Source organism: Macaca mulatta, chromosome 11 (assembly GCF_049350105.2).
Source record: "Macaca mulatta isolate MMU2019108-1 chromosome 11, T2T-MMU8v2.0, whole genome shotgun sequence".
Lineage (NCBI taxonomy): Eukaryota > Metazoa > Chordata > Mammalia > Primates > Cercopithecidae > Macaca > Macaca mulatta.
In genome coordinates this window covers 3,338,535-3,365,534 of record NC_133416.1, presented here as the reverse complement: position 1 = coordinate 3,365,534, position 27,000 = coordinate 3,338,535, and the positions used below count along the sequence as shown (strand labels likewise).

The window sequence follows — 27,000 nt, the reverse complement described above, 5'->3', positions numbered from 1 at the left end:
CTCTTTTGAATTCATATTTCGAGTCATTTCACATGAAATGGGAGGGCACAGGGAGAAACTGTTGAAGACCCTAGAATTGGAGATCATTGCCAATGTTAGATTCCATTGTTTGGATTCCACACCGATGCTCTGCTTTTCGGTTGGTGTCACGTTCCCAATTACTCAGACTCGAAGATTCCAGCCAAGCCTTAGGAAGGTATGAAAATGATCACGGAGGCTTGATGACAGAATTCATCAGAAGACAACGCTGAGAATCACTGAACTAGGAAGAGAGAAGTTTGGGTTTAGGGGGTTGGTGGGCACAAGTTTCTCAGAGATGGACTCAGAGTTTGCCATGACAGGAAGAGGACTTTGGGATCACCTAACCCAGTGCCTTCATTTCACTCGCTCAAAGACTATTTACTGAGCTAAGCTATTCGGGCCATGAGCCATGCTTGCTGTGCTAGAGATGGGAATATGGTGGTGACTAAAAGGCCTGCAGGCCTTGCCCTCACAGAGCTTGTAGGCAGCCAAACATTAGTCAAATAATCACGCAGTGGACGTATAATAACGAACTCTGTGAAGAGTCTTAAAGAAGCGGAACAGGGTACCACGAGGGTCCTCCTTTGGCATGGAGGCTGCAGAAAGGCTTTCCACGAAGTGGTGCTTAAGCTGAAGGCTGAATAGGGAGAGGACCTGGTCAGGTGCGTGCAGGCAGAGGGTGCCGGCGCCAGGGCCGTGAGGTCCAGACTGCGACGTAGCCTGGAAAGCTATCGGACACCCAGGGCTCTCCGTCTGTCAGCCCCATGCTGTTCCTGGCTTTGTTCTCTTTTTTTTTTGACACGGAGTCTTGCTCTGTCACCCAGGCTGGAGTGCAGTGGCGCGATCTCAGCTCACTGCAAGCTCTGGTTCCTGGGTTCACACCATTCTCCTGCCTCAGCCTCCCAGGCAGCTGGGACTACAGGCGTTTGCCACCGCGCCCGGCTAATTTTTTGTATTTTTTAGTAGAGACAGGGTTTCACCGTGTTAGCCAGGATGGTCTCGATCTCCTGACCTCGTGATCCGCCCGCCTCGGCCTCCCAAAGTGCTGGGATTACAGGCGTGAGCCACCGCGCCCAGCCTTGTTCTGTCTCTTAAAAGAAATCCCTGGAAAGAGGTTTGAGGAACCAGTTTGTTGCTTCTGTGTGAAGTCAGAGGAAGCAGGTATCACTTGTACTTTCAGGGAAACCAATTCAGGAAGCTCACGAGGAAGGCCCTCCTGATAACGTTGTCACTTGTAAAGTGGAGGAAATAATCCCCATCTGGTGCCACAGAGGGGCAGGGGAAGGACAGCATTAGGCCAAGGTCCTCTGCTCTGCTGGCTTTACTGGGGCAACGTTAACCACAACTTCTCAGCAGACCCAATCCAACAGAAGAGAGGGCTGTGGCACCATGTGAGATTCTGCCAATACGGACAGCCTAGATGAAAAGAAATGGCGAGTCGACCCCAAGCCTGGGAAAACCCTCCACACGTGATATCCCTGAACCCGATGCAGTCAGGGCTTCCCAGGAGGTGGGCTGACTATGTATTCTGCTGTGCTTCAAGCAGCATTAAGGTGACAGCTCACTTTCAGGACTGGGGCAGGAGTCAGGACATGGAGTTTTAGAAAGCTATTCCATAACTTGAACTGGCTGTCCTTGCAGAATGGAAGAGAAAGAAATACTGCTTAATCCAGATGTCTGATTAGTTGAATGATGGCTGAGTGAGACTGGCCCTACCAAAACAAGTTATGCCTTCTGTATTTCCCAACAAACTTTAGCCAAATCCAAACAAAAAGAGTCACTAGATGATGGGCAAATTCTAAGCTTCCCTACAAATCCTTCCTCTTAGAATTAGATGCCATCTGAAAGAAACACATTTCTCTTAAGACAGGTGTTCAAGGCCAGGCACAGTGGCTTTCGGCCTGTAATCTCAGCACTTCAGGAGGCAGAGGTGGGCAGATCACTTGAACCCAGGAGTTCAAATTTACAGTGAACTATGATCACATGACTGCACTCCAGCCTGGATGACAGAACAAGACCCTGTCTTTAAAAAAGAAAAAGAAAATTGAAAATAATTTTTTAAAAAACTTAAAGAAAAAAACCAGGTGTTCAAGTGAAGGGCACTGTCCTTACTGTGCCCACTGAGTCCTATAACTGCCCTTGAACCTCACTAACCTTGGACTTGCAATGCAGATTCTAAGAAAGTGTAGATCAAACACCAGCTTCTCCCAGAGGGGAATCTAGAATGAAGCTTTCCATCCTCAGCTACGTCCTCTATCTGAGAAAATACTATGGGAGAGTCTCTCCCTTCCCCAATGAGAGAGGCAGGTGTACCCGGGCTTTCCCCAGATGGTCAAGGTTCCCTTTCTTGAGGCCACCACAGACAGCTACGCCATCCCTCACTCGTGCATCTTCCAGGCACCTACGGAGAACCTATGAAGCACTCTGCTGGTTGCCATGGGAGGCGGGAGAAGGAGGAGAGTGCAGTGGTTGAAGAAGAGGGATCCTTGGAGCCAAAGGACCCCAATGAATCCCAATCCCACCATGTCTCAGCCACGTGTCCTTGTACCAACGATTGACCTCATCTTAAAGACAGGATGATCGCTTACCTATCCCATAAGGTTGCTGTGAGGATTAAACAAGCTAATTTGTGCAAAGTTCCCAGAACAACGTCAGGCCCACAGTCAAGGCCACATCAGTGATAGTCATTGTCATTTGAAGTGTAGCCTTACAAGCATGACACAGGTCTCAGTGGGACCCTTTAGGGTGAATGAGCACATAGGTCCCCTAGGATCTTGTCAAAATGTGGATTCTAATTCTCCATTGTGGGCGGGGAATGAGTTTGCATTTCTAACCAGGTCTCAAGTGACACCGCAGCGGCTGCTCCACCAGACAGCAGCCAGGCCCGGGGGCACGCTGGCCGTCCTGGGAGGCTGCAGCAACCTTGTCCAGTCTTGTTGGGGCTCCGAGATGCTCTCAAGCAGCGACTGGATTTTTGCCTGCATGGGGCTTATCCTCGATACATCACTCTTTCAAATAATTTGTATAATCAGTAAAGCGCGTGAAGCCAACGCTGGATGCAGAAAATACCATATACACTAACTGGTGTGAGGGTCCTGCGGGATTATTTATTAAGTTTTTAATTTTAATTTTTATTTGTAAACACATGGCCACTGCAGAGGGCCAGACCGGGAGCCACATACCTGCACCACACTGCTGGGGAGCACAAATGATGTGTGAGTGCCTCTCCTCCCAGCAGCAGTAACAGCCATTTAACAGAGGGATGCGGAGAGGCACAACCCAGTGCAGCAGCTTTACAGGTTTGAGCAGCTCCACCTGAATTCCCCTCTCGCTGGTGGCTTCTGTCACTGCCACTCTCATGGAGCTTGCATCCTCAAGGTTACTGACGGCTCCAACGGGCCCATCCACGCCTTGGCTTGGCCATTCCCTTAAACACTGCCTGATGGAATCTTCAGGTCCACCTTCTTACTTTATTAAAAGGGAATCAGGGGCTTGGACAAACCCCCCAGATCCTTCAGAAAAGGAAATAGGTTGTGAGCAACAGGCCATCATTTTCCTTGACCTATTTGATATTATTGATGACTTGCTTCTTTTCAAAATGGTCTCTCCTCGTCTTCATGGCAGGGCACAATTTTGGTTCTCCTGTAACTCCATATTTAATTCTTCACTTCCGTTATTCCCTCCCTCCCCTCTGGGCCTCTTTGAGTCTGAGGAATATCACAGAGGCAAAAATGATGCAGTCCCTGCCTATGAGCTTTCAGCTAGATGGGGAGGCAGCCATGGAAACAGCTCATTGCAAAACCAGTGATAATATTCCTAAGAATTATGCCCAAAGGACTGCGGAAGCATAGAAGAGAGGGAGAGACTATCTTCACCTAGGAAAATAAGAAAACAGTTCCCAAAAGAGTGGACCTGTGAGCTGTGTCCATGGGTGGAGCTTCTCTCTGCCCTTTTATTCTGTTAGTCTTCTGCCCTTTCTGTGGCTCTCTCTAAACTCTCCCTCTCTCAGAAAATTCATGCACTTCACTCCTTCCTAAGAGCCCAACAGTGACCACTAAGTAGATGCATCCACACCTGTACTTACATTTATTTTCTTCGTCCTCTCTTCTGAGTTCAAGACATGCTTCACAAACTTACTACATATTTCTATGAGGTTGTCCCACCATCTCCTCACACTCACATTAAGATAATTTGAGATGACTGGTGCTTTTTATGAAGGCATGACGGGGTAAAGAGAATCACAAGGGTGGCCTGGAAGTGGCAGTAACAGTGATCTATTAGCATCACTAGACTGATGAAGTGGAAAGAGTGGTTACAGAAAGTGGGAAGGAGAGCATTTTGTAGAAAGGACCATCCGGAGAGGCTGTGACAATGCCAGCCCAGACCTGCAGGGAAGGATCTGGGGAAAGAAGGACCTGACCTCACCGTGCTCCCACCTGCTGAGCTCTTGCTTGGCTCTCCATTGACTGAACCCAACTACAAGCTGGGGATGAGGCAGCCTGTTGACGGAGGCCATCTGGTCAACTCCCCAGCCAGAGAGCAGAGTGGGGAAGGGTGGAGGGCAGATGTGGTAGAGCAATTGGAGGATGGCTGGCAGACAAGACAGAGTGGCTTTCTATGTGCCACCGTCACCCTTCCATTAAGCCAGGAGGAGGTATTCCATCTGGAGGGCTTCTAAGTTTTGTGAGCCAACAAGTTCCCTCCCAGGGACAGTGATCAGATAAATATCCTCTTACTATAACTCACTAGCCAACGCTGGGTCCTCATCTTCCAAAGTCATACCTGACTGCGTCTAAAAACGAGTGCTCCTTTTAGCATTTGTGGTGGTGACAATCACCACTGTCATCATCAGGTTGTGACTACTAGCCCACGCTTACTTCTGATCTCCATGAATCATGCTGCACTGGCTAGAAGATGGAGATGTGATGAGTCTCACAGTTCATGTTTTCTGCCTTCATTTGGCTGACGAAGTAACAGACACTTTTAATGGTCTCCCAGGCTTAATGGCTTTCAAAAGAAAATACGTCTAGAACTAGGAAGGGCAGATAGTTCTCCCTCGGGGAGAGGAGTGAGTTTATCACGCTGAGCTTCCAAAGTGTCTAACGCATTTTCTTACTGGGAAAAAAAGCTTCCTACAAACAGGGAAAGAACTATAGCCTGTATAGCTTTCCTACAGCCTCAAGTTTTATGATTTTTGCATGTTCTCATTAGAGTGTCCTTATTCATTAGAGATTTTCATTTACTTTTAATTTAGCCTTTCCATATTAATAAATTCTGCATCCCACACATGGTATGAGGAACACTAAAGGAGGGTTCTTGTCCTAGGAAAGGGATGGCGGATAACTGGTTCCCCAATAAATTAAAACTTTGGGAGTAATTAAAATATCAACCTCCAAGTCGAATTAATTTTTTGTATTATCAATGTGAACTGAAAACAGAAGTTCAGAGAAAAAGAGAGAAAAGAAACCCTGTGTTAGAAGAAAATTGCATATGGTGAAAGGGAGACAAGATGATCTAAAGCAAACAACAACAATAATAATATTAACTACCATTTCCCGAGGACTCAGCACCTGCTGGGCACCCCTGAAGTGCTTTACATACATTGTTTCATTTAATTCTCCAACCCTCTTGATACACATAAAAGAACTGAGGCTTAGGTAAGACAGATACATTGTCCCAGACTACACATTTGGTAAATGGCAGAGTTGGAGTTAGAAACCAAGTCAACGTGAAGCCACAACTTCCACTCCTTAGCCTGTATCCAGGCAAAATGACCACCACACTGCACACATGTGTCACTTCTTGGCCCTGCACCATGGCAGATGTTGCTCCTTCCCTCTGGTCCTGATGGGGCCTCACAATCTTTCTCAACAGTGCATCTCTCACGACAACTCTAACCCATTGGAAGTGGCTGCATCACGACGGCCACCCCTCTGTGCTGCCTCCCTATTGGTGGCAAACTGTAGTTTTCTGCTCCAGGCAGAATAAGGGGCAGATCTCTTTTGGCATCTGCCAATGATGTAGCTACCTGGGCCTGTACTTTTGCTTCTTCTTTTTAAAATATTTTTTTGGAAAAAACTGTGAAATATACATACAAAAAATGCATGAAAGGGAGATGCTACAATGTATGATCTATCACAAAACAAACAGCCATGCAACTATTACTTAGACCAAGAAATAAAACCCTACCAGCTCTGCGGCAGCCCCGCTCACCCCTCCCGCACCAAGATAACCACTATATTATGCTTCCATAACAAGTTAATATGTAATTCACCACATTCATTTAAAAAGAATGATTCTGTCAGTAGATGTAGGAAAAAAAAAATCTCATAAATGTGAGCATCCATTTATTCCCTAATATTCTGCACTCTTTGCTGCATTTCCAAATCGTTTCAGTCTCTGTGTTTGATTATCAGTATTTTTCCCTGCTCTCTCTCTAGTTCAACAACTCTGTTTTCAGGGTGCCAAGACTTCTTTTAAATCCATTCACTGCATTTTTCATTTCAGGGATTGTATTCTTCATTTCTAAAATTTACATTTGGTTCTTTTCCATATCTGGTTCTTTGGAACATTACCAGTCCTGTCTTTGATATATCTGATCGTGGTAAATACAGTTACTTTCAAGTCTGTATCTGATAATTCCAATACCTCGATTCCCTGTGGGTCTATTTCTATGGCTTATAGTTTCTCTCCATCTTCACTCAGGTTATTTTGTCTCCTTGTGTATCCAGTTATTTGGTATCATGAATGAAACCTTAGCTTCACAAAACTGCTTTTCAAAATAATTTCAAAATGTTGATGATGGTATCTTTCTCCAGAGAGGATTCACATTTGTTTCTATCAGGCATCTTTTCCAAGTTCCAGAAAGAAGATTTAGAATATTTTGTCCAGCATTTCTAATTATCCTCAGCAGGACAGTTGATCTGAGTCATCTCAGCTACCATTTCTGAAAGCAAAAGTGACCTGCACTTCTTTTCTTTTTTTTTTTTGAGATGGAGTTTCGCTGTTGTTTCCTAGGCTGGAGTGCAATGGTGTGATCTCAGTTACTACAACCTGAGCCTCCCGGGTTCAAGTGATTCTCCTGCCTCAGCCTCCTGAGTAACTAGGATTACTGGCATGCGCCACCACATCCAGCTATGCCTTTGTATTTTTAGTAGAGATGGGGTTTTGCCATGTTGGCCAGGCTGGTCTCGAACTCCTGGCCTCAAGTGTTCTGCCCGCCTTGGCCTCCCAAAGTGCTGGGATTACAGGCGTAAGCCACTGCGCCTGGCCTGGCCTGCACTTCTTACGGGAGAAACTACCTAAGGAATCCAACTATAGCTTTTCCTGCCACACTCACTCCCTGAACCAGACAACTGGGTTTTGAAAACAAGGATATATTCTAGAGCACTGGAAAAATCTTTGCCAAATTCTCCTACTGCCAAACCCTTGACAGAGCCTCTTGGAGTGAAGTTTCTGAGGACTGGCTGTTTGCCAAGCAATACACTTGATAATAAGGCCAAACAGGAGGAAAGGGTGGCTTGGTCACACTCACTGCAAATCCTCACTCCTTCCTTTAAAAATGTAAAAAAAGGTATACTTTTGGGGAAAACTTCAAAATATCTCTATGGTTTTGGTGGTAAATGAGAGGTATACTCACTACAGAGTTATCTAGTTGAATGAGTTACTGAACTAGTCCTAATTATGCCTCTCTAATGATTTTTTCTGGCAAATACCATTAAACCCAGGCAACAGCTTTCTTTTCCCTGGATGTTCTTGAGATGGGGTGTAACAAAGAACCAAATTTGTTCATTGCTGCCAACTTACGCTAACTCTACACCATAAGCTAATCTTTCTATGTAACTCGAACAAAATGCTCTTAGGGCCACCTACTTACTTATTTTCTAATTCTGGCTCAAATCACTATCACATCAATAGGGACTTTGGCACTAACCAGATTTTCTATAGTAGGAAAAATTTCTAAACATCATGCTTAGATTTTCTTTTTAAATATATTTTTGGAGGGCTTTAGTGGGGGAAAATGCCAGGCTACTTCCTCTTCTGCTATTCATAACTGTGTGACCTTGACAAGTCATGTTGCCTTTTGGGTCTAGGTTTCAATATCTTTAAAAGATGGACGTTGGATGACAGAGTGCAATCTGGCTCTAAAATTTTCTAAGTTGTTATTTTCCAAATACAGCAAGATTCTAGTACCTTTCCTTCTTCCAATTACTACTGTGCCTTATACACAATAAATCCTCAGTAAGTGTGTGACATATGAAGTAATATATAACATGTAACATTATATTTCATACTATAATTAAGAACAGTTTCCTGAGTGCAGCACAAAGAGCTACAGTTCAAGCACAACACGGCAGCCCCGTGGAATGGAGAAGGCAGAAATCAGGTCAGAATGTGGGAAGCTGAAGTGGCTGTGGTGGGACATCCGGAAGAGACAGTGAGGTAGATACGGGGCTCTAGAAGTTTGTGTAGGGGTTGCCTGTGTGTCCGTGGCTTAGGGCTGGGTTGTACGGGTATAGGATGAAACCAATGAGGCATATCAGATAGCAGCTACTTTAGGGTTGAGAGCAGAAAGGAGATGGTATAGGTTAATCAGTGCTGGGGAAAAAGCAGTGTCAGGAGGTCGCACTTACGGCCCTGAAATTGTGGAGAGACCTAGTTAACATCTCGTTACCACCCTGGACAGATGACTCTGACACTGCGAGGGCACCTCCTGGGACTAAGGCCCTTCCTCTACAGTGAGACCCACTCTAGATCCATCCTGGCAAAGCCAAAATCAACACCCTGACAACATCGGGAGGGGAAAATTAAATCTGGAGGTCGAGGGGTTCGGGCTTTCAATGTGTCAGCCCCAACAAGCATAAAATCAAGCCTACACACATTCATGGTGACCAGCCGGTGATTAAACTGTCTGCTGAAGAATCAATACTTTTATGAATAAGAAAAAATCCAGAGTCACAACAACATATTATCCATGATTCTAATATTCACTAAAAAGAAATCACTAGATATATAAAGAAATGTAAAATGTGATAGTCAAGGAAAAAAGCAGTCAATAGGAAACAAAAAATGAGATTGTTCAGATGTTGGACTTGGCAGACAATGATTTTAAAACAGCTATATATATGTGTGTGTGTGTGTGTATATATGTGTGTATATATATACACATATATATATAGAGAGAGAGTGCTACATATGTATCCATATATAGATACATGTATTTAAAGGATGGAAGAAAAACTGATTAAATGAAATAAATGAGTATATGATCTTAAAGGCAGAAATACAGAGAATTCCACAAATAAATGGGAACTATAAAAAGGAACAAAATGGAAATTCCATTATTGAAAAGTAACTAAAATGAAAAATTACGAAGAGGCTTAATGAAGATAGAGACATTAGAGGAAACGTGAGTTTAGAGGAAACGTGAGTCAACTGAAAGAATAATCAAAAGAAATGAACCAATCTGTGGAACACAGAGAATAAGACACTGAAGAAAACTGAACAAAGCCCCAGGGACCAATGAGATACCGTAACATGGCCAAACACTATGTATAATAGGAGTCCCAGCAAGACAAGAGTGAGAATGGAGTAGAAAAAAATATTTGAAGAAATGATGGCCCAAAAAGTCCCGAACTTGAAAACTTCACATTTATGAATGTATATAAGAAGCTCAGAAAACTCCAAGTAGAACAAATATGATGAAAATAACGATGATGCACATCATAGTCAAACTGTTGTAAACTGAGAGAGAAAATTTTAAACCAGTCAGCAAAGAAAGAAACATTATGTGCAGGGAAATAATAATAATAATATCAGGTCGGGCATGGTGGCTCACACCTGTAATCCCAGCACTTTGGGGGGCCAAGGCAGGTGGGTCACAAGGTCAGGAGTTCAAGACCAGCCTGGCCAAGATGGTGAAGCCCCATCTCTACTAAAAATACAAAAATTAGCCGGGTGTGGTGGCAGGTGTCTGTAATCCCAGTTATTCGGGAGGCTAAGGCAGAGAATTGCTCGAACCCAGGAGGCGGAGGTTGCAGTGAGCCGAGATCATGCCACTGCACTCCAGTCTGGGCAACATAGCAAGACTCCATCTCAGAAAAAAAAAATGAATAAATAAAAAAATCAATGACTTCTCATCAGAGATAGTGGAAACCAGGAGAAAACAGAACATCTTTAAAATTCTAAAAGAAAAAACAAACAAACCTGTCAATCAAGAACTCTATACCAGGCCGGGCGCGGTGGCTCACGCCTGTAATCTCAGCACTTTGGGAGGCCGCGACGGGCGGATCACGAGGTCAGGAGATCGAGACCATCCTGGCTAACATGGGGAAACCCCGTCTCTGCTAAAAAATACAAAAAACTAGCTGGGTGCAGTGGCGGGCGCCTGTAGTCCCAGCTACTCGGGAGGCTGAGGCAGGAGAATGGCGTAAACCCGGGAGGCAGAGCTTGCAGTGAGCTGAGATCCGGCCACTGCACTCCAGCCCGGGCGACAGAGCGACACTCCGTCTCAAAAAAAAAAAAAAAAAGAAAAAAGAAAAAACTCTATACCAGCAAAACTATTCTTCAAAAGAGGATGGCAAAAGACACGTTCAGATAAACAAAAGCTTAGCTCATTTGCCAGCAGCAGACCTACATTATGGAAATGCTATTGGTTGCTTCAAGATAATGGGAAATGATACCAGAAGGGAACTTGGATCTACAGAATGTGCAGTGGAAGCACCAGAAACAGTAAATAAGTAGGTAAATGTAAAATACTATGTTTTATTTTTCCCCATAATTGACTTAAAAGACAATTGACTAAAGTAAAAATAATAACATTGTTGGGTGGAACTTATGATATATGTGTAAATAGAAGACATATAGCAATCACACAGGACAGTGGGTTGAGTAAGTGAAATTCTATGATGTTAAGGTTATTACGCTTGTAAGCGTACACTTAAAATAGGTGAATTTTACTGAATATAAATCATGCTTCAATAAAGTTATTTTTAAAATGTATTTTTAAAATGTATAAGTCAGGCGCAGTGGCTCACACCTGTAATCCTAGCATTTTGGGAGGCTAAGGAGAGCAGATAACCTGAGGTCAGGAATTCGAGACCAGCCTGGCCAACATGGTGAAACCTTGTCTTTCCAAAATATACAAAAATTAGCCAAGTGTGGAGGTACATGCCTATAATCCCAGCTACTTGGGAGATGAGGCATGAGAATCACTTGAATCCGGGAGGGGCAGGTGCAGTGAGCCGAGATCTTGCCAATGCAGTCTGGGAGACAGAGTGAGACTCGGTCTCAAAAAAAAAAAAAAAAAAAAAAAAAAAAAAAAAAAAAAAAAAAATCAGGTATAGAAAGTCCCCTTCTCTGATCAGTCCAACTTGGAGCCTGAGGTAGACAGATAGGGAGTTGGACCCACAGAGTACTAGCAGCTAATATTGCTGAACCCTTCCTGTGTGTTTAACACGATTCTATTGCATTAAAAGCATTTACTTGTTTAATCCTCACAACAACTCCATGAAGCAGGCAGGGGTAATTTTAGCCCCCATTTTACAGATCAGGAAATCGAGGCACATAGCTAATAAACGGTGGCTCTGGGAATTCGAACCTAGTTAGTGGGATTCCACCATCTGCCTTTTTAACCACTAAGGGTCATGAATCAGCACGAGAGAATCCACCAATAGTAAGACACGTGGGGGCTCACATTCTACGTATTGATCACTTCACAGGACGCTGGCCTCACTGGATCTTCCTTTCATTCCCCCCTCATTTTTCTTTCCAACATTTAGAAAGCCTGGGTCACTTAGAAGCCTAAGTGGCCTTTATTATTGCCATTACTTTTAATCAGTCATCACCTTGGCTGTGATTTCATGTTTGGGGGTCTTCAGACACAAAAAGGAATCCATTATGGAGCTTCCTGAGTTTAGGAAGCCTGCTTGCCTCTTGTGATGATTATACCACCTGCCATGGTCCTGGGCTCATGAGGAGTGCTTAACAAATACCTGCTCTTATTTTAGGACCTATTCTCCCACCTCTGGACTGTGTGATTGCTACTGTATTGGGAGCTGAAAGAGTGGCATTTGCCCCGGGTCATACTCTGTCAATGACACCTTCAGGTCTAGAATTAGTCGTTAAAAAAGGAATTCTTAGGTCACTGCTATTCTCTATCATCAAAGCACAGGATGATAATACTGAGAGAAATTTTAGGGGTATTACAAGGTTTTTTTTTTTTTTTGTATTTCTGGAAAATGCAATTTTAATTAATGTAGTTTACATCTACCCGCTTTCACTAAATCTCAAGAGATTCAGGAAAGCTCTTGTTGACAATAGAAGATAAGTCTAACAACTTCTGGGGAAAATATATGATCAAGGCATTATTTCTGGGAAAATTAAGTGAATACATATATTATTTTTAAAGAAAGTATTTCTATTTTGCACAAGTGTTGATTAGTAGGACTATATGGTCTAGTAAACAGCTTGAAGAAGGCATTCTACTTTTTTTGGATGTCTCCTCAATGCAGTTGATGGTGCTCACAGTCCCAAGGCTTTTTCTGAGTTCAGGTTTTCCATTATCCTCCAACAGTAGTACATTTTAAGAATACTCAGAATTATCCCAGCTTAGAACTTGAAGCACCCCTGAAAACTCACCTGATGACATGCTGTTCCAACCACCCATAGCTTCAGAGGGAAGATGTCGACAACTTGTGCCAGATTATTCTCCTCTTTTCTGCCCTGACACACAGCTTGACATCCACTATGATATGAGTGCATTTCCTGTTTAATCCTCTGCCCGTGTCAACACAATGCAGCACAGATGAAGAGGCAGACCGGTGGCTCGTGTTGCTCGATGCCTGGCAGATAGTAGCCTCTGAACACATGCTCCTGGCCGGTGGCATGTCTGAGTGAGGACAGACCTTTCTGCCATCATCAGTATCATCTGCTGCTGCCACAGACCACAGTGTCTGGTGAGCTTTTGGTGACAGGCACAGAACCATTTCCCCTGGCTAATGTTGAGATACAGACACACACACACACATACACATATATATCAAAATTATATATATATACACACACATATATACACACATGCATACACACATTTATATATATACACACACATACACACACATATATATATCAAAATTATATATATATATACACACACATATATATACACATGCAAACACACATTTATATATATACACACACACATCAAAATTATATATATACATACGCACATATATACACACACATACATTTATATATATATACACACATACACACACACATATATCAAAATTATATATACACACACACATATATATACACACATACACATATTTATATATATACACACACATACACACACATATATATCAAAATTATATATACACACACACATATATATACACATGCATACACACATTTATATATATACACACACATACACACACATATATATATCAAAATTATATATATATACACACACATATATATACACACGCAAACACACATTTATATATACACACACACACATCAAAATTATATATATACATACGCACATATATACACACACATACATTTATATATATATACACACATACACACACACATATATCAAAATTATATATACACACACACATATATATACACACATACACATATTTATATATATACACACACATACACACACATATATATCAAAATTATATATACACACACACATATATATACACATGCATACACACATTTATATATATACACACACATACACACACATATATATATCAAAATTATATATATATACACACACATATATATACACACGCAAACACACATTTATATATACACACACACACATCAAAATTATATATATACATACGCACATATATACACACACATACATACATTTATATATATATACACACATACACACACATATATATCAAAATTATATATACACACACACATATATATACACACATACACATATTTATATATATACACACACATACACATATATATCAAAATTATATATACACACACACATATATATACACATGCATACACACATTTATATATACACACACACACACACATATCAAAATTATACATACACACACACATATATATACACACATACACATATTTATATATATACACACACAAACACACATATATCAAAATTATATATATACACACACATATATATACACATGCATACACACATTTATATATACACACATACACATATACACACACACATATTTATATATATACACACACATACACACATATATATCAAAATTATATATATACACACACAGACATATATATACACATGCATACACACATTTATATATATACACACATATACACACATATATATCAAAATTATATATACACACACATATATACACACAAACACATATTTATATATATACACACACATACACACACACATATATCTCTCAACATTATATATATACACACACACATATATACACACACACCTACACATATTTATATATATACACATACACACACATATATATATCAAAATTATATATATACACACACACATATATATACACACGCATACACACATTTATATATATATACACACACACATATATATCTCAACATTATATATACACACACATATATATATACACATTGATATATATACACACACACATATATATATCAAAATTATATACACACACATAGATACACACACATACACACATTTATATATATACACACACATACACACACACATATATATATCTCAAAATTTTATATATATATATACACACACATATATATACAGACACTGATATATATACACACACACACACACACGCACCCCAACATATTTTTCCCCTCCCAATGTGATTCTGTATATCCTTGGGGTCACATACCACACAATCTACCGGGGTACCTACAACAGAAGTGGCAACAGCCTTGGTGGCTCTGAAATGTTCCCAAGCCAAAAATTTAAAAAAAAAAAAAAAAAACCTAACTAACTAACTCACTAATATGCAAGGGGGTGCTCAAGAAGTCAGCTGACCGAAAATTACTCATGATTAGAGGGCAACTGCCATGGTGAAAGGTGAGCAGGGTAGGCGCTTAAAGGCTAACACTCTAGGGCGAATACAGTTGTACCCCTCCCATTTTACAGATGAGGAAGCTGAGGCTCAGAGGTTAAATGACAAGGTCACACAGCTGGCCAGACTTACATCCCTGGTCTTTTCACCGGCAGGCCGGAGTGCCTCCCACTCCATCACAATTCCTGAGGTGACAACAATACTATTTGCCATCAGGCCCTGCCACCCAAGGGGCTCACAACTCTTGAAATATAAAGAAGGCAACAGGCAAACTATGAACCACTCTCAATCTCCAGAGCCAGGCAGGGCGCCCTACAGCCCAGAAGCAACGTGATCCCGCTTGGTTCAGGAAGCTGTGCTCCCTTCCAAACAACAGAAACCGAGTCCTGAAGGGAGTTATCCCAACTGGAAAACAGTCCGAACAAGATAGCCTGGATTTGCCTATCTCTAAATTAGGGATAAAGTCCCTGTGTTCCTAGACCACCGGGTTGATTCATCAGCTAATCAAGCTCTTTGAGTCTGAAGGCCTTGAACGGATGCTGAATGTTGCTTGCAGTTGGAGGTAACCCTAACATTTCTCACTGCCTCCTACATTTTGTTCTCAAATCAAAAAGAGACCAGTTCGTGACTGGAGGAAGGTGTGTGTGCCTTAGCACACATGTGACGTTCCTGTGAGACTGCATGAGGACTTTTTACCCTGCTGTATCTAGAACACTAAATAATAAAGATGTTCTCAGTTCAGCCACATACTGTTGTGGATATTCAGTAACCTCTCAGTGAAACTCCACTACAACGGAGGCGGGAACTTGTGAGTGTGCTTACTGTGTCAGTCAGCTCACTTTGCCGCATGTGGGGGCCTCTTGCCTTCCTATCTGGTGTGGTGGATCCTCACAACCCACAGTGTCCCTCTCCAAGAGGTCTCGGATGCTGGGAGCTCGTAGGACTGTCCAGGTGGAATCCCCTCTTTATCCACAGCACCCCTATCACTCACTCTTTGTAGATTGAGAAACGGAGGCAAAGCACCTGACAGGGCAACAGAGAAGTCGCAGCAGAGTCGGGACTCGAGTGAGCCCTGAGCTGCTGGCCCAGGCGTCTTTCAGGGGCACATGGGAGGTGGCCGGGAAGATAGCTGCTTAACTGGGGAGGCAGTGGTCAAGGGGAAAGCCTGTCTGCATTGGGAGATCAGGAGACACTGGGGGAGAGGGTGGGCCTGGCAGGTGCCAAGGGGCGGGGCCGGGTGTGGGACCCACCCCGTTCTCAATTCTGTTTCTGAGAGGCAAGGCTCCTGCAGTGTGAAGGCCCCCCCCCCGCCCGCCCTCTGCTGTCTCTGGCTGCCCTCCAGGGTGCTCTGCTCCGTCTGCAGAGCACAAGCCCAGGCTGCCTGGGTGGGAAGGCGGGGAGCCAGTTCTGGGGGCTTCCTCCCTCCTGGGGAGGCTGGGAGATCTGGGGGCACCAAAGATCAGCAGCCCTGAGGGTTCCCTCACCATCGCCATCAGAGTCCCCTTGCAGATCGTGCAGGAAGTAAGGGTCCTGCCCACCTGCCACCGGGCCACTCTGTGACCTTGAGGAAGTCATGTGACCCTCCGGCCGCAGAGCTCCTCTCTGTAGAATGGAAGCTCGGTTGGACTAGCCTAGTCCCTTCCCACCCAGACATTCGGATTCAGGAACAGTGCCATGAGATGCATACAGGGGACAAGGTTTGGGTACTTCCTGTGGCAGTGAAAGAAGTGGGAGGGAAAGGGCTTAGAAGATGTTACAGGGACCGTCTCTGATGGGCGGGCAGGGGGACCAGGCAGCCTCCAGCGCTGTGTGAAGGAGAATGAGGGACGGCCTCGGGGGTGGCCCCCTGCACACGCCCCTGTCCTCATAAGCAGCTTTGTAAATGTCCCCTCATGCTGTTTAAGGGTATGTGGCCTGTGAGACCCCTAAAGGACAAAGGGGATAAAAAGCAAGAGGAAGCAAAATAGAAAGTGAGGGGAGAACGAGGTCCAAGTACAAGGACATAAGAGGGGGTGAGAACAAGGGGTGGAGAGGCCGAAGGTCTGCAAGCAGTGAGGATACAGGCTTGTGTGGGGAGGACGGGCATGTGGCAGGAGAAAAGGGATGCAGAGGCCAGCCGGTCCAGGCCCTTCAAGTCCCCGATGCAGGACAAAGTCCAGAGGGAGGGCAGACCTGCCCAAGGTCCCCAGGCTTGTTTGGCTGAATGCAGGACTGGAGGCTGCGTCCTCTCCCTACCCAGGCTTGTGCTCAGCTGCACCAGCAGCGTCCTGTGGGCATTTCAGTGTTAAATCACATCAACCAGAATTAAAGGGAGGTCTGGGAAGATGAGGATACAGGCAGTGGAAAAAGCAAGGGATGGAGAGTGAAGCACTGTGGTTTGAGCCTCTTCCCTGACTCTGGGATCTTCTCTGGGACGCCAAGATATACCAGTTTCAGGGGCTGAGTTACATGATTTTGAATATCTGCTCTAGAAAGATGTTCTCTTATCAGTCCAGGCTGGGAGGTGTCCTTAACTGCAGGTGAGGTTCAGGAGCTGTTTGCAGGGACCATGCCTGCCGCCCAGCCTCCTCTCTTGCACAATGCGGCACCACCCGGGCCAGGAAACACTTTCCTGGGAGCCACAATGGGATTGCAAATCTGCTGTGCTCAATTTACCAACTGCAAATTTCAGACAGGACAGCATGAGTGTCTTTAAACCATCAAAGTGTGAAAACACTCAGAAAAGTTGCTTTTAGTAGCTCTAATATGCCCGCAGTGGTCTGATTAACTGGCACTGCTTGCTAATCAGTGCGGCCAGTTTCACAATGACTAATCCCCAGGCGGGGAGAACCCATCCTGGGAGGAAAACTACATCTCAGGATGAGTGTGGTTCACCTGGGGACTTGGCACTTAGGTGAGTTTTCAACTTCTGCAGCAGGAATTTTTAAGTCCTTATTCATCGTCTCAGTGACAATTTTTTAAAAAAGAGTGTTTGGTGTCAAGCAGCATAGAATCTTCTGGCAGGGTGCTCAGGACAGAGCAGGATGGCCCAGACCTGGCCTCTGGGATGGAGGTCATGCAGGGTGGGAGAGAGCAGTGGCGGCTTCGGTATGGCTCTGACCCCAGCTCTGCCACCAGCCAGGGTGGGTTCGTGAACCTCCCTGGAATTCAAGATCCATGGTCAGTTCTGACCTCCTTTTGTAGATTTCCAAGACACGTAGCTGTCTCTGCAGTGCGGTGTTTTGAACGTTTCGTATGGAGAGTGAACAGCAGTGGCTGTTTAGAAAACTGCCTCTTGGCATGCCATCCAGCACCCAGCTCAGTCTGCTCACTGCGGACTTTTGTCTCCTGGTTCTCACTACCTGTACTTCCTTTTCGGTCATGGGTTGGGGCACCCCACACCTATGTGCTGGCCGAGGCTGGCCCGCATTGGTGACCTAAACAAATGAGGTTTTCACTCTCAGACATCCTTCCATCCCCATCCCTGCCTCTTCCACATAAACCTCAGAGCTCATCTCCGATATGTCCTCCTTCATAAAACTTTTTGGACTGCCACGGTCCCTGGTAAACTCTCCCCTTGAATCCATTTCATCATCTACACTATGCAAGTCAAATAATCACACACATGCCTCTCTGGTGGTTTTTGGTCTCAAGTTGCTGTTTAACTCTTGAATATTCCTTCTCTTTTAAAGTGCATTTGTTGTCTCTTGAGAATGATCTTGTCCTCTATTTCTAGGCTACTTATGTAACATAATAGAATGTGACAGCTATCACTTAACTGAGCACTTACTATAAGCAGGGCACCATTAAAGTGCTTTGCATTAACTCATTCAGTCTTTCCAGCAGCATATGAAACAGGTAACAGGTTCGATTACAATTCCCATTTTACATAGGAGGAAGCGAAGGCACAGAGAGGCTCAGTAACTTCCCTAAGGCCACAGAGTCAGCAAGTGGCAGAAGCCAGCAGTCTCATTCAAGAGCTCATGTTCAGAACCAGCATGTCTTAAGCCTTCCCTTGCCTTCTGTATGGCATCCACTCCACCGACATTCGTCTACTAACCGGTGCTGATTTGTTTTCAGGAAACGGTCCTCACTTGAGCAAGGAAAAATGGAAGCATCTGACCTCTATCCACACATGGTCCTCAGTGCTCCTTCTCACCTCTCAGGATGAAAGCAAACTTCTGTTTAACAGCGAGTGTTTCCTATTCTTTGTGCTTCCAGATACAACATTTTACTGACAAAAGGGACATCCTGAAAGATCTAATCTTGTAAAGACTTGCATACTAGGAAAAATGTATCCCATGAAAGGTCCTTAAAGCGTTCCATTAGGACTAAATTAAAATCACATTAACCAGGATGAAAGGGAAGTCTGGGAAGATGAGGACACAGGCAGTGGAAAAAGCAAAGGATGAAGAGTGAAGCAGTGTGGGCTTGCGCCTCTGCTGACTCAGGGATATTCTGTGAACTCCAAACTATGTCAGTTTCAGGGGCTGAGTTACATGATTTTGACTCTCTGCTCTAGAAAGATGTTCTCTTATCAAATCTGGACTGGGAGGTCCAGACTTAAAACCGGATGGTCCTGATGAAAACCGCATAGGTGTTCTGTTTTGACTGATGGGAGTGCGCTATCGCCCTCTGTCCCCGCACCCAGCTTTGTGCTCGGTTCACAGAGGTTGCTCAATAAACATTCATGATGGGTGAAGCGTGTCTTCCAAGGCTAGTGCTGGTCTTACACAGAGGCGATTTTTCAGTTCCCTTCATCATCAGATCAAGTCTAGGTTGCTGTGAGTTTTCGTCAAAGACCCTACGCATCTTTCTCATCTCCATCTGTCTTCTCCCCTTATCAAGTCCCTCCTGAAAGTCCTTCTCCAGAAGGCATCTGAGATGAAACGGAAAGGAGGGAACGACCCCTTGCTTACTGCTTCACAAGCAAACGTACTCCCTGCATATACATTGCAAATTATTTCAGCACAACTCTCCCTATTTATTGTTCATCTCGCTGTATAACATTGATTCCTCCATATGGCTTAGCCTTTGGTGTCATATGCATGCTTCACAGCACTGCTGCTGTGGGAGACTGGATGCTCACAGCAGAGGGAACGGATTCTGTTATTGCAGAAGAGTCTCTATGAAGCCAAATGGCCAAATCTTTCAACTACACAGAACTCCATTGGATGGGCCAATCTGATTTTCACCTCCATAGCGTAATTAAGCCGTTAGCCTTACAGCCTCACGGTGTGCATCTTGAGGGCCATGGCCACTCTCCTTCCTTTGTGTGATTTCCTGGAATGCCTCTCCTCACTCATCCTTCAAGTTCCCTCCCAAATGCTACCTTCTCCAAGAAGGCTCTCCCAATTCTCCATCCCCGCTCCCCAAAGTATGGCGTCTCCAATGCATGCTTGTCACAGAATTCATCACATCGCACATCTTACCTAAACTTTGCTTTTTGGCATCTCCAAGTTTTATTCTATCTAAGCACTTTTATGAGTACTTTTTCTTCTACTACACTTCAAGCTCTCTAGAACACACTTAGCATCTGATTTGCTTCTGTATCTGCTATAATGGCGAGTAAAACCTTACATAAAGTAAGTACTCAGTCGATTTTGTTGAACAAATTGATAAATGACTCACGGACTTGTACTCTCGCAATCATCTATTTCCACAACCTATGATCATAAGATTTCAATGACATTTAGTACATTTAGTGCATTTAAAAAATGCAACTTTTGGAGCCTCTAACACTACTGGTCTAGAATTGCAGATGTCAAAAACTGCCCAACGAACCTATTTGTTGTAAGAAAAACCCTACATATCTACATATCACCTGTGTACATTTCTTCATATCACCCAATTGTCATGAAGATCAAACGAGACGGAAGAAGTAAAGACCCTTGGGAAAGGCCAGCAAAGGCACATATCCACGAAGCTGGCAGCACTCACATCATTTTAGTGGAGTGGGTGACTCTTAGGGCCTGTGATGTAAAGCCATGCCAGCCACCATGGGCGTCTGTGCAACCACGTTTGTTCATTCTACAGATATTTGTCACCTTTATTGTTGGTGCTGAGGACACAGCTGTGAACACAACTAACAAAAACTCTTGGCCTCATATAGGTTACATTCTCATGAGGTAAGGGGTGATAAGCAAATGAACACGTACACGTATAGAATGGCAGATGGTGAGAGGTGATGTGGGGAAATGGAGCAGGGAAGGGTGGATGAATGGGGTGAGGGGACGGCATCAGAGGGGGCTGAAGAGGTGCACAGGCCTTTGTGGAGAGCTGAGTCGAGGGCGTTCAGACAGAAGGAGCAGCGCCGGCCACCACCCCACAGTGGGGTGAGCTTGGAATGTTGGAGAAATAGCAAGGGGGTCACTGTGGAGGGCTGGTAAGGAGGGAGAGGAGGGGAGGGTGAAGGAGGTGAGCTTAGGGAGGAAGAAGGCGTGAGACTGCAGGGCCTATGGGACTTTGGCGCTCACTCTGGGCAAGTCACGGAAGCCTTGGAGGGTCGTGAGCAGGGTAGGAACATGATCCGACTTGGCTGTTCAGAGGGCTGTTTGAATGCTGTGTTAGGTCCAGGCCATGATAGGGGTTGAGGCAGAGACTCCTGCAGGAGGCTGTCGCCATCATCCAGGTCAGAGGCGAGGGCGGCCAGCACTGAGCCGAGTGTGCGGGTGGTAAGACACAAATTCTTGATATGTTTGGAAGGTAAAGTTTGTAGGATTTTCTGATGGATTGTATGCAAACAGCGAGAAAAAGAAATAAGTCCAATAAGGCCTGAGAAGCTAGAAGGATGAGGCTAGCATTTACCTAGCTGAGAAAAACTTTGGGAAGACTGGGAGTTCTGCCATGGGTCTTGCTAAGTGCAAGATACTTATTAGCTATTCAGACAGGAGAGGAATGGAGTCAGCAGGTAGAGACACAAGTCTGAGGTTTGGAGAAAGGGTCTGGGCTGGTGACACACAGCTGGTGGTTATTGGAAGATACATAGATTATATTTATTTATTTATTTATTTATTTATTTATTTATTTATTTTTTTGAGACGGAGTCTCGCTCTGTAGCCCGGGCTGGAGTGCAGTGGCCGGATCTCAGCTCACTGCAAGCTCCGCCTCCCGGGTTTAGGCCATTCTCCTGCCTCAGCCTCCGGAGTAGCTGGGACTACAGGCGCCCGCCACCTCGCCCGGCTAGTTTTTTGTATTTTTAGTAGAGACGGGGTTTCACGGTGTTAGCCAGGATGGTCTCGATCTCCTGACCTCGTGATCCGCCCGTCTCGGCCTCCCAAAGTGCTGGGATTACAGGCTTGAGCCACCGCGCCCGGCCTCATAGATTATATTTAACACCAGGAGGCCGGACGTGATAACTAGGGAGTGAGTGTGGACACAGGAGAGGTCTCAGGATCTACCCCTGGAGCGTCCCAACGTGAAGAGGGCGAGAAGATGAGACAGAGATCAACAAAGGATTACAAGAAGAAGAAACAAGCACGTGAAGGGTAGAGCTAAGAAAGAACAGTGTTCCGGGGCAGGGCGCCCTGTAATCCCAGCACTTTGGGAGGCCGAGGCGGGCGGATCACGAGGTCAGGAGATCGAGACCATCCTGGCTAACATGTTGAAACCCCGTCTCTACTAAAAATACAAAAAAAAAAAATTGCCGGGCGTGGTGGCGGGTGCCTGTAGTCCCAGCTACTAGGGAGGTTGAGGCAGGAGAATGGCGTGAACCTAGGAGGAGGAGCTTGCAGTGAGCCGAGATGGCGCCACTGCACTCCAACCTGGGCAACAGAGCGAGACTCCCTCTCAAAAAAAAAAAAAAAAAAAAAAAAAAGAACAGTGTCCCAAGGGCCAAGGGCAATAGTGGCTCAAAGACAAGGAGTGATCAGCTGTATCCAAAGCTGTCAACAGATCATGTAACATGGTCCTGGAGCACAGAGCACTGGGTGCAGTAACGGTGATCACTGATGGTCTGGACAGGAGATGTTTTGGTGCAGCAGTGGGAAAGAAAGCCCCATCAGGGTGGATTCAAGAGAGAATGGGAGGACAAGAATCACAGACAACAGGTAGAGGCAACTCTTGAGGAGTTTTGTTGAAATACAGAAGGAGATAACCTATGGTTATGAGAAGTAGAAGAAGGAGGCATTTGTCGGCCGGGCGCGGTGGCTCACGCCTGTAATCCCAGCACTTTGGGAGGCCGAGGCGGGCGGATCACAAGGTCAGGAGATCGAGACCATGGTGAAACCCCGTCTCTACTAAAAATAGAAAAAATTAGCCGGGCGCAGGGGCGGGCGCCTGTAGTCCCAGCTACTCGGGAGGCTGAGGCAGGAGAATGGCATGAACCTGGGAGACGGAGCTTGCAGTGAGCCGAGATTGCGCCACTGCACTCCAGCCTGGGCGACAGAGCGAGACTCTGTCTCGAAAAAAAAAAAAAAAAAAAGAAGGAGGCATTTGTCTAGGTTTGTAGTCGGGGGAGATACTGCTGACATCTTTGTAGATGACACCAACCACACTGGTACAATGCACGGATCCACCATGGTCTGCATGGTTCCCTGTTTCAAAAGCTGCACAGACACTATTCCAGCAAGAAAGGGCAGAAGGCTGCATGAGCTGAGGAAGTCACCATTTTACTGGTGACCCACAGGAAACCAGACACAGTTGTTGCTCCTATGCATAAGCATGGAGCTACCTGCAGGGCACCCACAACAGCAAAACCATCTCAGTGTCATCATCTCTAATGGCGAAAATATTTTCCTGGACTGCACGGCAGGTAACATGAGGGCTTTGCATTTGAGGCCTTCATCCTCTTGAGAGAATTCCTAGGAGTGTTACTGCTTCCTGACCACTGCAAGACACATCTACCTTGCTTAAGTACAGATGGAGACAGGGCTCCGTCCTCGGGAAGTTTCCTCTGTAGTGGAACCCAAGTGACCCAATCTAATCTAATTCTTCCTTTTAATGCACTGTAGCATGAGAGGCTCTCAACCATATTCATCTCTAATTAAGCATCTCTGGACTAGAGCAATTATTGTAGCCACTGCTGTTGATAACAATCATCTCCTCAGTCTCTTTGTGGTAGGCTGCTATGTGTTCTCAATCGTTCACCCATGCTTCTCTGAAGGTTCAGCAAACTTCTTGGCCCCGTTATCTCTGAGGGTGGCCATGGGACTTGCTTTGGCCAGTGGAATGTGAACAGCTAAGACAGAAACCACATTTAAGCATAAGCCTTAAGTTGCTGGTGCGGTTGGCTCTAGGCCCCATTTTGTGAGCATCTGCCCTCAGCCATGACAACTACAAGGCTTACCACTGAAGGTGAGGGCTCCTTTGACCTGGGCTCTGGAATTGAAGGGCACGCAGAATGAGGTCAAGCCCAGAGTCCAGCTGCGGGCAGTAGAGCTGCAGCTGACCACCATCCTCAGGTGCCAGGAGCCAGGTGTAAAAGTTGCTGGTTGTAAGCCATGGAGAGTTTGGGACTGTTTATTCCTACAGCAAAAGTTGACTGATATACTCTTTTATTAGACTGTCAAATTTATCTAGTGAAGGAACCATGCTTGTTCTTTATGATATGCCCTAATACCCCTAATAAGAATTGTAGGCCCCTAATAAGTACGTAGATAACAGGCCAAGGGTCACTGTGTCCATTTTGCTTGGTTGGCTGGCATTTGGAATTAACTCCTAGTTCCTATCACTGACACACTGGCAGTACCATTACCAGCTCCTTAAAGTCATGTTCAAAGTCACTGTCATCTTCCCTTCCTACTTCCTGATTTGGGCTATTGAGTTATGGCTGATTGACAAGGAAAACCCAAATAATTTAGGCTTCAAAAAGAAGTGAGTCCTGGCCATGATATATGCAGTTTCTATTCCTAAGTACTCCCAAACAGTCAAGGCTGAGTAGAGAAAGTTGGCTTTAATTGTGCTTGTGTGCTCAGCTCTGTGTGCCTTTTGAGCTTAAGACAGGCCACAAGCTTTGCCCAGGGAGTCCCACTGCAAAGAAAACAAACCCTTGCTTTTGCTTATTCAGTAGGTTCCCTTTGCTTATTTAGAGACTGAACTAGGTATTGTGTGGGAATCAGAGGCAATAGAAGGCACAGTTCTTGGTTTCAAGGGGCTTATGGTGTAGTTTAAGAGACAGGATATATGTGTAAAACTCCAACACAATCGGCCGGGCACAGTGGCTCACGCCTGTAATTCCAGCACTTTGGGAGGCTGAGGCAGGCAGATCATGAGGTCAGGAGATCGAAACCATCCTAGCTAACATGGTGAAATCCCGTCTCTACTAAAACTACAAAAAAAAAAAAAAAAAAATTAGCTGAGCATGGTGGCAAGCACCTGTAGTACCAGGTACTCGGGAGGCTGAGGCAGGAGAATCGCTTGAACCTGGGAGGTGGAGGTTACAGTGAGCCGAGATCATGCCACTGCACTCCAGCCTGGGTGACAGAACGTGACTCCGTCTCCAAAAAAAAAAAAAAAATCCAAGACAATCAAGAGATATATACCACTTAATTCTTTAAAAGAGGCAGTGCAGTGTGGTAGGAAAAAGAGCTGGTCTAGAAATCAGGAGACCTGATTCTAGTTTTGGCTCTACTGCTAGTTAATTAGTCACAGGAAGATCTTTTCACTGTTCCATGCATGAATAACTGGTTAATATAAAGCCCCTCACATTTCCACAGTTTCATGACTCCATGAGATACCAACCAGCAGCACACTGGGAACCAAGTGCTCAGTGCATGGCATGGGTAGGAGAGGCTGTGCATCTGGAGGTTATCTGTCTTTCTGTCCCTCACCCCATCTCCAAGCTCATCTGGTCCTAGCCTAGTCTGAGAGGTCTCCTATGTCTTGAGTTATGGACCGAATCTACTGGAACTGAACTGAAAGTAAAATTTAAACAAATGAGTCCAGAATTGTTCTCAGACACCACAAACTGAAGAGGAAAGAGTAGGAGTTCTCCTAAAGTGGATTGAGCCCCCAGGAGCACCTTGGGCTGGGGCTTGCTGGCACCTCCCCAGGGCGCCTGAAGCCACTGTGTTTAGTACCTGGGGTGCATCCATAATGGGCCAGGCTTCTGCAGGAGTGGCAAAAGAGGTGTTGTCCATGTGACTGACATCCGGATATACAATACCTCTCCAAACCCTTCCCCTGATTCAGAGAGCTGAATACCCTCCTCTCTTTGGGTAAAATCACTTCTCACAATGACAGGTGTGGTGTCCCCAGTGGGGCTCCTGAGGCCTGGACTGCCCTATTTGACAGGACGGGAGGAGAGGGCTGGGAGAAAGGTCAAAACAGAACTTTTAGAACATCCACTGATGCTTTCCTGATTGTTCTTTGGAAAAATACAGAAAGTAGAGATAATCTCATTGGCTAAAGTGCTCTGGAGCCTCGGGGATTAGCCACCTGGCTCTTCTGCTGCAAAATGTATTTAAATCCCCATCCCAGGGCCTCCGGGGTGGCTCAGATGGTCATGGGATTACTTCCTTCGTGTAGTATTCATGTGGCTGAGTGACTGCTGTGAACCGTCTTCAGGAGTTTCCAGGAGCTGGGACCACAGTGTGTTTTAAGGTACTTACATCAGAGTAGGGTTCTTCAGCTCAAAGGAACTCATTTTAAAACAAAAACAAAAACCCCTCCCTTTATATGAAATCAGGTCCTTTTGCAGAGTGTTCTTGGCAATTCAGCAAAGGACAGCAGAAGGTGCTGAGGAGATAACACTGTACACAAGAACAGGCTTCACTTACTTGGGACTCCAGACACCAGCCGCAGGGGGCGCAGCACGCGGAAGGCCCTCAGCGCTTTCACATCAAATCCGGCCCCTTTCCCTCCGAGAGCGTTCGCCCCGTCTGCTTTGGTTGCTTGTTCTAAAATTGCGCTAAAAAGCCTAGAAGAGAGGAAAGAGAGAAGGATTGTCAGGACTGGGTTT

General features: G+C 44.9%; 1 protein-coding gene across 30 annotated transcripts in view; it reads right to left on the bottom strand.

Annotated features, from left to right (window-relative positions):
* Positions 1–27,000, bottom strand: part of CACNA1C (calcium voltage-gated channel subunit alpha1 C) — a 740,665-nt gene that overhangs the window by 215,017 nt on the left and 498,648 nt on the right. For all 30 annotated transcript variants that reach the window (XM_028829106.2, XM_028829113.2, XM_028829112.2 and 27 more), the window contains exon 5: positions 26,819–26,958. In XM_028829106.2, the coding sequence (XP_028684939.2) occupies positions 26,819–26,958 (140 nt within the window). The remainder of the gene's footprint in view (positions 1–26,818; positions 26,959–27,000) is intronic.